This window comes from Phocoena sinus, chromosome 9 (assembly GCF_008692025.1).
Source record: "Phocoena sinus isolate mPhoSin1 chromosome 9, mPhoSin1.pri, whole genome shotgun sequence".
Classification (NCBI taxonomy): domain Eukaryota; kingdom Metazoa; phylum Chordata; class Mammalia; order Artiodactyla; family Phocoenidae; genus Phocoena; species Phocoena sinus.
The window spans coordinates 7100185-7113863 of NC_045771.1; the positions used below are offsets into that span (position 1 = coordinate 7100185).

At 48.2% G+C, this 13679-nt stretch overlaps 1 protein-coding gene across 1 annotated transcript in view; it reads left to right on the forward strand.

Annotated features, from left to right (window-relative positions):
* The window catches only part of PDIA4 (protein disulfide isomerase family A member 4), a 31496-nt gene extending 20594 nt beyond the window's left edge, over positions 1-10902 (forward strand). Inside the window, exon 10 of the mRNA XM_032642550.1 lies at positions 10226-10902. Coding sequence (XP_032498441.1) covers positions 10226-10302 — 77 coding nt within the window. The 3' untranslated portion in view covers positions 10303-10902. The remainder of the gene's footprint in view (positions 1-10225) is intronic.
* Positions 10903-13679: the final 2777 nt, after the last annotated feature.

Here is a 13679-nt window from a genome sequence, read left to right on the forward strand (position 1 = left end):
GCCGGCTGCAAAGGAGGGTGGGCTGCATTTCGAGTACTGAGTGGGCTTTAGCAGTTAAGGGGTCTGCAGGAGCCGGCGCTGATGGGAGGTTGAGTGTGGGTGAGTGGACGCAAGAAGACTGGTATCACATCCAGTGTCTGAATCAACTTTTTGTTATTTAATTATGAAACATCTCAAGCATCCACAAAATCGGAGAGAATTGGCTACTCGGTGCCCTTTACTCATCATTCACCTAAAACAATTACCAAAATTTTGCTACATTTTCATATCCCCCCTTTTTTTGGCCACACCCACTGCATGTGGGGTCTTAGTTCCCCGACCAGGGATCGAACCTGTGTCCCCTGCATTGGAAGCACAGAGTCTTAACCACTGGGCCACCAGGGAAGTCCCTCATGTCCCCCCACCCCACCCCGCACCCCCCACCCCTATGACAGCCAAGACGTCGTTTCACCCCTGCACTGGAGAACGCATTGTCCTACAGGGCCTCGGTGCCTTTTCACAGCCACCAAAATAAGCCGTAATTCATCAGTACCCAGTCCAGATCCCCCAATTTTCTCAAACATCTTTTTGCAGTTGGTCCGTTTGAATCATCAGCACTGCCTGCCTTGTAGTTTTGTCTCTTAAATCTCAGCTAGAGCACTTCTGTCACCTCTTTTTTCCGCACAACTGTCCCAGTTTCAGAAAAAAAAAAAAGACGAGAGATCTCTTGGGTCACTTGTGTTTTGCACAAGTTTGAGGAATGTTCGATGGTCGCTGTCTTGGTGTGTCTAGTAGGTATGGAAACTGGCGAGGTCCGGACGGAGGAAACAGTAGCAAGTCTTGTAAGATTGATGATCGGTGCCTTGGCCGCGTGCCTTCTAGGTGCCCAGGACCCAGCATCCGTTCTGAGTCATCAAAGCTGCAACCCAGGCTGACTCTGCTCTCAGGCTGTGTGGCTTTACATAAGTTACTTAACTCCTCTCAGAGTTTGTTTTCCTGTCTGTAAGGTAGAGACACAGCCTCCTTCGCAGGGTATTCGTAAGGATCCAGTGCAATAATGTGTGCACGGGTTTCCGCACAGAACATCAGCCACCCTGAAATGCGAAATCTGAGGCCTCTCCCCTTTTTGTTGGAACTGCTTATCTCTTTGTCTCTCCCGCCTGTTCTGATGGGCCAGGTAGACCCCAAATGGAGGGTGTGGGTCTGTGTGTGTATAAAACAGAATTCCTAATTCTGGCCTAGGGAATCAGATCGGCAGGGTTGCTGCGTACTTTCTGATTTCAAAAACTTCCAAATATGATCACATTTCACCTGAAACATAGGCAGGTCAGGTATTATGACCTCCATCACATAATAAAGGAGGTGGAGATCAGAGAGACAATAATTTGCCCAAAGTCACACAGTAAATTGAGAAGCCAGAACGAGAACTCAGAACCAGTATTGTTTCTACAGCACCAGCATCTCCCAAGGTGTGTTGGCAGAACACTCATGAAGGAGACTAATACATGCTTCATTAACATTGGATTCTGTTGGTAATTTGGCTTGGGAAATACTGGAACTAAAAGATGCTTCGATGGGGTTCTTGTTGAAGAAACTTGGAGCCTGTAAGGCACCAACGTGCTGGAGACTCCAGGAGCAGGTGGAACTTGCCCTGGCTTCTCTCCTGCGCGGATCCTCAGGGCTTCACCTTGACGCCCTCTCCTGGTGCCAAGCCTCGTTAGTGCATTTTACAAGAACACGTGAGCCCTTGGCTCGTTCCCCAGGCCCCGAGGAAGTACTGGTGCCTTCCTTCTCTTCTGTATCCATCCCCCTCAGTGTGGACCCACCCTAGGGTGAGGGATGTGGGCCAGGAAGTGCTCCAGGAGCCCAAGGACAAGCCTGACCCTTGAGCCCATCTTGGTGCACGTCAGTAGCAACGTTACAGGTGTATTTCCCCCGTCTTCAGAAGAGCCTTCAGCTGGAGCAAAGGAATTAAACCCTGAGAGGCACGTTACTGTGTCTCCTTGATTCCTATTATGATGAATCAGGTATTGAAAATGCATTCTCTGGCACCTGTACTAAGGTAAAACATCGCTCCTACTGTAAGTCTGTCCTGTTACCCACATGGCACTTGGCCAACTGTGCTAAGCACCAGCCTTGGGAAAGCTGAGGTGAGATTTGGGAGCCCCCAGGGCCGAGCACAGAATCAAACAGCATTTGAGTGAACCGGTGGAGAACCTCAGATCCTCGGGTCCACAGGCCTGAGGGCCAGGCAGAGAAGGGCTCTGCTGCCCTTACCTCCCCCTTCGGAGTCAGCCCCAGGCAGAATGAGCACAGTTCTCTAATTTGTCGTGTTCCCACCTTAGATTACGGAGATACTGGGGCAGAGAGAGGAGGACAAAGGACCACTTGTTGGCAAAGACTGAGAGAGGGCCTTTTAGAAAGCAGTGGCTGTGGCTTCGAGAAGAAATGTGGAAAACGAGCTTCTGTCTATTCCTTCTGGCGTTTCTCAAAAAAAGAAGTGTGAGCTCAGCTCAGGTTGGATTGAAAACTGATGCCTCTAGAGACTTAAAAGGCCTTCAAGCTCAGAGGTTGAAAAGTCCAGTGTTCAAGGGACCTGGGTGCTAAGTTATGTGCATGAAGGGGCTGGATGCGGGCGATAGGGAGTGGTGGTGACCAGGGCACACCTGAGATTCTGTGTCTCACCTGAAGGGGGCACTTGCTGCCTGTAGGACTCTGGGCCTGCTGTTGCCATTCTGATTTTTCAAGAAAAGCCAGATATTTTAAATGTGAAATCCCCTAATTTTTAAGGGTCGAGTCTAATTCAGATTATCGTTATCAATACTGTGTGGGCCAAAGAAAAGGCATCTCAGGGCTGGGCTTGGTTAGAAACTGCAGATCTAAATAAATCCTACCCCCCGACACACCTTTTTTTTTTTTTTTTTTTTTTTTTTGCGCCGTACGCGGGCCTCTCACTGTTGCGGAGCACAGGGTCCGGACGCGCAGGCTTAGAGGCCATGGCTCACGGGCCCAGCCGCTCAGCGCATATGTGGGATTTTTCCAGAGCGGGGCACGAACGCCTGTTCTTTACATCGGCAGGCGGACGCTCAACCACTGCGCCACCAGGAAGGCCTCTCCTGATGGTGTTACAATCACAAGAAATCACTAGCACAGAGGATGCCCTGAGTGTAACAAAGGCTTAAAACTCGAGTTCTTTTAGAAAAGCGGAAGAGTTGAGTCTGGTGGTGGGATTTGGGCTGAGTTCTTAGGGTTTGGGTGGGTTGCCAGCCGCACAACATGGTCTGTGCTTCAACGGCATTTGAACATGAGAATGGCCACCTGGCCGGGCAGAAGTGCTGCCTTTCATGGATTACCTCAGCACGTGCCCAGCGCAGCTGTACTTGTCAAAATCCTTCCTATTATTTCTCTGACCCGCCCCGGAAGCACACCTAACTGCCTTTTGGTCACCCCAAGGCTGATTTATAGGTCAGGGAAGGTCCCTGGGGGCGGGATTAGCTGGAGGCAAGCCCACCCACTTCTGCTGTTCCCACCAGAGCCTTGGCACTTCTAACTCCTGCCTTTTTAGGAAACTGAGGCCCAGAGAAGAGGCGGGCCTGGCCTAGGGCACTTCCAATCATTCAAAACTGCGAAGGGTCCGGAGCTACCGTCAGTGATTCTGTTTCAGCGCCTTGCGATGTCATTGCTGAATTAGCCCAGTCTCAGGCTCCTGATCCTCTGACCTCGTGGCTGCCAGGCTCCGCCCCCTCATGGCCCTGCAGACTGAAGGAGCTGATCAGATTGGGGTCTCTTCCTCCCCCTCAGCCCCTCCTTCCTGGCTCCCCTCCTCTGGGTTTGAAAACCAAAGGTGTGAAGAAGGAGCCTGTTGCTTTCAGAAAGGGGCTTTTACAATCACACTTGCCACATAGGAGGTCAGAGAAAGGTGGGCCTGGCTCTTCGGAAAGGCTCTGAGAAAACTTCCCCAAAGGAGGTGAGATGGTATGGGAAGAGCCAGGCTGGAGGGAGGGCAGTGTCCTCCCATGAACCTCTCAAGGGGGCCCCGTTCATCCAAGCTGGCACCTGTGGCCCTTCCCTCCGGCCCTATGAGGCTCTGTTTTTAAGGAAGACATATGCGGGGGCAAAGGAGAGGGCCTTCCTATAAAAAGGATGAAACGTGTGAGGGAGAGAAGACTCAGAAGCCGGGCTTGTGAAAAGGAGGTGTTTAAGGCCAGCCCGAGTCCGTTCAAATTCCAGAGAAGTCTAAGGAGGGCAATTTTTATGGGTTTTTAATTCTCCTGTGTGGGTTAGGAAGGGCTGCCTGGGATGGAGGGAGCGGGGTACAGCGTCCTAGGGAGCGCCAGGGAGTCACCGAAGTCACTGAAAATTCCTATCCCCTTGCCCACCGGTGTCACCAGGTCGGCAGGTGGCAGCACCTTGAGTAGGACTGGGGGGAAATCAGGCCCTTCATGTTTTGAGGGATTAAGCAGAAAGCTGCCAACCCATGGACACAGATTCTCGAGGAGGAAGGGCCCCCTGGTCGGGATCCAGTGTTCCAGCTGTAGCCTGCGAGTGTCAGTTACGTGCTCTGAGTGGCTGAGGGCTGCAATCTCAGGGGCCTGAGCAGGGAGCGCCCGAATGGGCCCATCCTCACTCTTGGGACCACGTCAGTCTTTACAGCTATCTGGACAGAAAAAGCAAATCCAAGTGGATACCAGTGTTATGGATTGAATGTTTCCCCCCAACATCTCTGTGTTGAAACCCTACCTCCCAATGTGATGGCATTTGGGAGTGGGACCTTTGGGAGGTAATTAGGTTTAGATGTGGTCCTGAGGGTGCGGCTGCCATGGTGGGATTAGTGTCCTCATAAGAAGAGAGAGGCCAGAGCCTCATCTCCATGTGCACTCACCAAGGAAAGCCCACGTAAGGACATAGCAAGAAGGTGGCCGTCTACAAGCCAGGAAGGGGGTCCTCACCAAGAACTGAATTGATTAGCACTTTGATCTTAGACCTCCAGCCTCCAGACTGTGAGTTATACCTGTCTGTTGTTTAAGCACCCAGTCTGCGGTGTTTTCTTATAGCTCCTGAGCCAACTAAGACAACCAGTATTATTGGTCTGACTGCACAATCCTCGTGCAGTGGGCCACTCAGACCCCAGGAGCTCATCAGATGGGTGCAAAGGCAGACGGACCCCCCCATGGGACTGTGGAAGTCCTGCCTGGGGTGTCTTCTATTTCATTAAAAAAAATTGTTATTTAGTTTTATTTTCACAATTCAAAGGCAGGAGGGACTAAAGAAGGGAGATGTTTGATTTTCAGCTAACTCCGCAGGTGAATGTCAGTGAGTCAAGAGACACAGGATTTCTCTCTACCCGGGTTTCTGGTATTAATACAATTTTAAGTGTCATTTCCACAGGTTTTTTTGTTTGTTTGTTCTGGTTCCCTGTCTATTTCCCTGTGATCCAGGGCTGTAACATGTGAGCAGGGTGAGAGCAGCTCAGACACGAGGGTCGATGCTGTGCCCTCCCTGAACTCTGAGACCCGGTGAGGGAGGTCTCCTGACCTCAGTGCCCCAGGTTTGGGGCTTTGAAAAACCCGGAACCTGGGAAGGTGTGTGGTGGTGACAACAGGCTCCCGACTACTTGCCTGTCGGGACAAATAATCTTGCTGGATGGTGGGCCCCATCTTGGAAAGTGAGGGGGGAGGGAGAGAGATGTGGCAAAGATGGGACCCACCACAGATAGATTTTGAGTGAAGAGAGGGAAGAAAAGGTTGAGAGAATTCACCTGGCCTGGGAGGGCACATAGATGGGGAAAAAAAGGCAAGAAGAAAAGACAGGAAAAAGGGAAAATCCTACTTTCATAGAGCATTTTAGGACTGTTTGGAGAGCCATCTTTTATTTATTTATTTTTGCGGTACATGGGCCTCTCATTGTTGTGGCTTCTCCCGTTCGGACGCGCAGGCTCAGTGGCCATAGCTCACAGGCCCAGCCGCTCCACGGCATGTGAGATCCTCCCGGACCAGGGCACGAACCCGCATCCCCTGCATCGGCAGATGGACTCCCAACCACTGCGCCACCAGGGAAGCCCTGGAGAGGCATCTTTGATAAAAATCAGGGCAAACTCTCTTCTCTTTGCCATAACTTAATTGATTAGGACTTCAAGACAGACACAGTCAAAAAGGTTTTCAACAAAGTACCTCCATTGTCTACTTTAACATTAAGAAGCAGCCCTGCATCACCCTCGCGGATGTGCCCCTGCAGGTGGGCCCTCCCTGGTCCAGGCCACGGACACGGCCTCCTGGGAAGGAAGGGCCTGCAGGCTGCGCTGTGTGCACCTCATGTGGTTGACCAGGCCCACAAGTCCAAGTGTTAAGGGGGCGCGAGCCTTGGCAGACAGCCCCCAAGCCACCTCCGCCTTCTGCAGGGCTGTCTGCCAGGGCCACGGGAGCCCCAGGGGAGGGTTCTGAGCCAGCTGGGCCAGGGGAGCCAGGGTCCCCTCGACACTGGGGTGACAGGAAGCAGGGAGTATGGTGGACATTGGGGATTGAGCTGGCCCTGGAATCGGAGACTCCCCCGCTCCAGACTTGTCTGGGACCACTGAGCTTACTAACAGGGCAAACTCCCCATCCACTTCCAGCCCCATTTTTCTCAGCTGTAAAACTAGAAAAAATACTGTCAATCCTACTCCCTTCACAGGATTGTCACGTAGACCAAAGCTAATGGGATACTGTTCGTTGAAAGCATTTTTGCAAAGTCAAGAAAGTGTGAGGAAATGTATGTCACCACCTCGGTCACTTTCCCCTGGGTACACTCTAGTTTGCCAATGTCTTTTTAAAAACGGAGCCCTGGGATTAAGAGGTACAAATTATTAGGTATGAAATAAGCTACAAGGATATACTGTACAACACGGGGAATATAGCCAATATTTTATAATAAATATCAATGGAGTATAACCTTTAAAAACTGTGAATCACTATACCGTACACCTGTAACATAATATTGTACATCAAATATACTTCAATTTAAAAAATAAAAATTTGGGCTTCCCTGGTGGCGCAGTGGTTGAGAGTCCGCCTGCCGATGCAGGGGACACGGGTTCGTGCCCCGGTCCGGGAGGATCCCACATCCCGCGGAGCGGCTGGGCCCGTGAGCCATGGCTGCTGGGCCTGTGCGTCCGGAGCCTGTGCTCCGCAACGGGAGAGGCCACAGCAGTGAGAGGCCCACGTACCGAAAAAAAATAAAAAATAAAAAAAATAAAAAAATAAAAATTAAATGTAAAAAAAATGAGCCCTGGGCTCTGGGTACCACCTGACCAGAGCATACCTCAGGGGGACACTTGGATTTGCATTTTTACTTTGTGAGATTCTCTTATCTGGTACCTGCTCAGATTTTCTTTTTGTTTTTAACTGAGAAGGGAAACTTCAGCTGTTAATTTGTATCTGTTGTCTTGTTAGTTTGTATCTATTAGTTTCTCATTAGATTGTATCTGTTCAGCCTGGGAAAATGTTTCTGAACATTGAGAGCTAACCTTCTTACAGGACTTTTTAACGTGCCCGAGTGAACTCTCTCCACGGCTTCTCACTTAATCCTTCCAACCTCCTACAAGATAGATACTCTGATTATGCCCATTTTAAAGGCGGAGAAACTGATGCTCAAGCAAGGCAAGCAACTTGCCCAAAGACACATGGCTAGTAGGTGGTGAAAACTAGGACTCAAGCCCAGATAATGTGATATGAGCCCACGCTGTCAATCTCTGGTGCCTTCCTGATTCTCACAGCATATCACCTAATGTGTCCTCAGTAAAGGTGAATAGCTGCCTTTGGTGTTTCATTCACGTGAATGATGAAAACAGGTTAGACAGGGTCTGACCAAGAAACAGCCCCATGGGACAGCACCAGAGACACCCCTCTCCCAGGATGGCCTCAGTCCCCAGCAGCAGCCTCTGAGCCTGTTGTCGAGTGGACTTCCAGCCCACATAAAGGCAGAAGAAGAGATGGGAACATTTAGTCAAGCAGTGCAATTAGAAACAAAAAGAAATTAAGTTATTTTGATGTGTGACTTTTTCTTGTTAATTTCAAATTGGCTCCCAATATACATCCACCTCCTAAATAATCCATCCTAGAATTTTACTGGAGAGCAACATCTATTTAGAGATTGTAATTTATGAACATTTTACTTTCATTTTCCCTCCTCTTGAAAATTAGGACATTTGCTTGTGTCTGGTTTTCTGGGATTGTTCATTTTCCTTAATCTCTTTCACTCACTCATTCACTCAACACATTTATTGAGCACCTGCCATGTGCCAGGCACTGGGCTAGGCACGAGTGGGAGTCAGACAGGCATCCAGCAATTCTGCTTTCACATCAGGGGTAACAGGTGTGTTTGGTCTGGGCCTGGAGATGTGAACTCCCAAAGGGGCAGCTGCCTGCCCTCCTGCTGTGGCCTTCCTGCTGAGAACTCTGCTGCCCCTCTGCCCGGGAATATTCCTGACCTGGCTGCCCCAGACACAGCCCTGCAGTCCTTTTGCTATTCTTTGCATTGGGGGTGAACCTCAGGTCTCTCTGAGCTTTGTCTCTCTGATGCTTTTACAGAAATCTGTTCCTCTTGCCTTCACTTAAAGTCATCTTCCTTTCTGACTTTCAGCTTCTGTCTTTTGTCTCTTTAAAATTTGAAATCCTCAGAAGCATCCAAGATGTTTGAGTGTTTCAGGTGACTCATCTTCCCGTTCCTGTGGTGGTTTCTGTTTTATTTTATCAGTTGGGATTTAAAGAGGAGGAGCAGATCTTGAGCAATGAGGAGGCCCCTCCGCCCTTCGGAAGGGAGCCGACTCCAACATGTGAGAGCGCTGCTTCCGGGGTTGCGGGGCTCTGCCGGGGTTTACAGATGTGGAGAAGCACAAGACTTTATCTGCTCTGGCTCACAGAGTTTTCTCCAGACCTCACTGAGCTGTCTCGAGGGTTACATGTGGTAAATAGACAGAGGAGGTCAGCGCTGAACGGACAGCTCTCCCGGATCCTGCGGAGTCTCTCCAGAAAAACCGGACTGAGCAGAGACGCCCTAGTGACGAGATGCTAATTTTGCATGTCTCTTTCCCAGGGTGCTCAGCAGTGCTTCTGATTCTTGTTGTTAAATACATTTGTGCTATTTATTGATAAATAGGTGCTTGGGGGGAATCGTTAGAGGATGCATGTCATACATACTGTAAATGTTGTCATTCATAAACGCCAACCGGAATATCACCATAAGGTATAAATGAATAGTTCCTTGGGTTTTAAATGCTGTACGCAGCTACTGTCAAAACCGACTGGTCCGAAGGTAGTGAGTTATCTCAATTGATTGTCTACAGTCAGTTACAGATCGAACTCCTCGTTCTACTCTTTCCCCCCTTCTCACTACTGCACTTGACTAGTCTTTTGTACAGCTGCCCCCCCTTTTAGGTGTTTGTTAGATATGTTGCTCTTGTTTTTATCTTAATGTGAAAAATTTGAAAGTTAACACCATCTTATCACTGAGATAAGAGGTGGAAATACAAAAAAGAATTTTAGAATAGCCCTTTCTCTGAAGAAGCTGACAATAAATTTGGGGAAACCCATCACAGAATCCTCCTCTTCCCCGACACACACATATAGATATAGTAAAGATAGTATATATTCTCAGAGGGCAAGGAAAGGAAATGGGGTAATGGGGTGGGGTTGGGGTGAATAAGGATTTTATTTTTCCCACTTTTTAGCGGAGTGGGGTTTTATCTAATTTTTACATTCTTTAAATCATTTGCAAAAAAGAGGAAATCGTCTTTAAAGATATGTAAGGATTTTTCAGTGTTTTGAATATCAACAGGATGAGAGATTAATATTTGATAATAGTCACAACACTTAATAGACAAAATTAAGAGACATTTCAAAGTCAACAATACTGTTAAGTTCTGAAGATAGAGATATGAACATTCTCAAAACATGTTGGGGGAGGAAAAACCAAGTCCAAGAGTCTGGAAATAGAGAAGAGAATGGGAGAAGGGCAGAATATACTGTGGGACTCCTGGGTGGGGCCTTGGAGCCACTCTCATCTTGGTTCTGCCTTTACTCTCTCGTGTAACCTTGAGAAAGCCATTCAGCCCTCTTCTTCCATCTGAAACTGGGGGTCATAACAGTGATCTTCCTAGCCCTTTGCTAGATGGAAATGTAAATTCCTAACAGCATCGGAAGCAAGGCATAGTACTGGGTAACTGTCACAGATGTGTGCATAATAAAGGAGACTATTTGGTTTGTCCTTACAGGTGCAGGCGACCCAAGGTGCGTTGAGAACACGTTGGATTTCTCTGGCGCTTCCACTAGAACCATCTCGTTTAGTTGACCTCACAGAGAGGTAAGGCGGTGTTAGGAGTACCACCGTCAGGAAGCCAGGGTTCCCTGTGTGGGTTCTCAGTCTGGATCCTGCGCCCTTTGTCGTGCACCCGACTGCTTAGCCCTCTGTAATGGGCATACCCTTAGAAGGCGAACCGCCTTAATCACAGTGGACTGTTCAAGCCAATTGATGATGCTATGATCACACACCAGCACCTGACACACGACTGTCTTATCTGAGGAATAATGATAATAAGCGATCTTGCAAGAGAATAACAGCCGATGGCCACAGTCAATGTTCTGTATGTGCCAAAGAAAACCCTTACGTTCGTTTTGTATTTTATAAGGTGCAAGGTATCTTCAAATATTATTTGTTTTATTTAATATTCTTTGCAACCCAGTCAGGAGAGATGGCAGACATTATCATTTTACAAATGAGGATTTGTATTGAATTTCTGAGAGGTCACACGGGCAGCTCAAGGTCAGCCAGAGTTCACAGTTCATGACTTGCAGGACCAGAAAAATCCTATCTTTCTTCTTCAAGAGTTCTCCCTGCCACCGCATGATGAAAAACGGACAACAAAACAATGGCAATAAATCCATGAAACCAATTGCTGTGGTGTCCTGGTCAATAGAAGCACTGCAAAAAAATGAAAAATTAAAAAAAAAAGATAGGTAGATACATGGACAGATAATAAATGAGACAGACGGACAAGGAGAGAGGGAGAGAGGTAAGTACTTGATGGAATAGTGTGACATGGACATGAAGAAGCTAAGAAACTTGAGAGCAGAGTCAGTTTCTCCGACCTTAGGAAGCTCTCATTCCACAGGTGAGGGGACTCCACAATCCCATCAGTCTTGATGACATATGTATACTGTCTCCAGAAGATTCCTAACCATGTGATAATAACTGCAAAACAATAATGAATGGCCAACGAAACAATGAGGCCAGCCTAGATCCATACAATAACTCGAGAAAGGAAAGAGTTTGGGGTTAGTTCTTTCGTAAGACTTGTGCGACTAAGATAGGATAGCCAGATAAAATACAAGATGCCTAGTCAAATTTGAATTTCAGATAACAAGTCTTAGTATATAAGTATACCCCCAGTATTGCAAGGTATACCCTGCTATCATTGCAGACACCACAGTTTGAAGCCAAAATATCCTTGATTTTGCAAAAGCCCGCATTTCCGCCCCCGCCAATACCCAAATCTTTACGTTTTATTAGAAAAGCAAAGCTTAGTGGACCCAGGGCTTAAGCCAGTACAATGAACCTCTTGCTCTCTCTCCTTCACACCTCAGGCACCCAAACCTCTGGCTCTCCTTTTTCTCAAGGAACAATCCAGAGACAAGGGGACCTCTTTTCCGGCGTCCTCCCTGCGGACTCATGAACGGGGCATCTGTTGCGGTCCATTAGTCATCCTCGCCGGCAGACGGGCGTGCACAGTGCATTTTATGGTGTGTTTAAGAAACGGACTTTGTATTTGGCTGTCCTGTAAGATATAAAAGACAAAGAGAAAAAGAAAAGCTTTTAAGACTAATTCTCCATTTCCCTCAGGCGGTATAAAAGGCTAGTCAAGTGAAGCAGTGGGAGTGGAGAAGGAACAAAGAAATCTGTAACTGGCTGTGATCAATTAATTGTAAACACCACTGCACGCGGACCAGCCGACTCAACTAATTCCACCGCTGCTTATATAAAGCTCTAGAATTCCACCTCTTCTACGCTTATGGTGATTACCTATAGCCCGGGGGGGTGGGGGGTGTGTTTTTAAACGCACAAACATACACCTCATATATCAACCATATATTTAAAACATAAAACCATTAAGCATATGAACTTCGTCAAGAAAGGAGGCTTTTCCTCTTCAGTGGAATGCAAACAGCTCCGGGCGGCCCTGCTAGAGCATTGTGGGTGATTTGCATGCAAAACGAGCCGCGGCCAAGGCGCCGAACCGCGAAGGTGGGTCCTGGCGGGTCTGTGAAGCGTGGGGAGCCCCCTGGTTTGTCTTAAGTCTCAAAGGGCCGGGGCATTTGCGTGGGGCGGCCTCGCGCGGGCAGGTTCCGCTTCCCGGACCCCACGCCCCGCGTCTCGGGCTGGGATACAGGGAAATCGCCCGGGACGCACTGCGGGGCTTCACCCTCCCGAGCCGGGGTCTTCGGCCAGGAAGCCGAGCCGCCCCGGGCTCCCGACCTCCTGCCCGGGCGGCGGGGAGCTCCCGGCGCGCTGCGCCCCGCAGTCTCCGTGGTCGTTGCCTCCTGTTCTCCGCAAGCGCTTTTGTTTTTAGGAGAAATGGGGACTGTCTGCTCTCCGGGAGGGAGATGGGGGGGTCCCTGTCCTCACAGAAGGGGAAACAGTGAATTTCGTCCCTGGCGGCTAAAACAAAAAATGTGTTTAATTAGCAGTGAGTTTTAAAAAATGATGCCTGGGAGAAATAAGGCGCGTGGTAACTGGGGGCAGGAGACCGGGGCTGGGAACTTGCCTGGCTTTTCTCCCGCAGAGCGGCCCCAGGGTCCTGGACCTCCAGCCCCGCACCACTGGCTGCACGGTCTTTTCAAAGTGCAAGTCCTTTTCCCCGTAGCTTTGAGGAGGGCGGGAGGGGGTCTTGTCGTACAGAAGCGAACAGTGAGAGCTGGGCGCGCAAGGCAGCTTTGGGGCAAGTCACCACTGTCAGGCAGTATCAGGGACCAACTACTGGACCCCCGGAGCAGGTCATTTTGAACACTTCTCTCTGTGCGTCAAAATTATTTTCAGTAATACTCATGTAATAATCAGTAATAATCATTGTTTCCTCTATTCGTCCTTTAGTTGTAAAACAAGCAATTAACAATTTGAAAAAAGGAAGAAATGTCCATTTTAAAGATTTTGCCAAATTCAGTAAGATAGTTCATGTATGAATTAAGATTTGCACTTACCAAATACAAATATTATGCGGTGCAGTTCCCGCTGTGTCCCTGCTTTAAATAGTGTGTTTAAAATTTTATATTAAACAAATTCAAATTTAAAACCAATTTAAATCAATTTATTTGAAATTAAACTTTAAAATTTATTTAAATTAATTTAATTTTCAATTAAACTTTAAATAAATGAAAATTCCAAGTGGTGACATACAATGAAGTAACTCAACTTTTCTGAAGAATCGCTGTTCTCTGGTGTTTTGGGTTTTCTTCCCCCTTTTTAAAATAGACTTTATTTTTAAGGCGGTTTTAAGTTCACAGCAAAATTGAGCAGTATATACAGAGACTTCCCATGGACTGGCTGCGACCACATAGGTACAGCCTCCCAACACTATCAACATCCTGAACCAGAGTGGTACATTTGTTACAACCCACAAATTTACACATCATTATGACCCAAAGTCCATAGTTTGCATTAGGGTTCACTCTTGG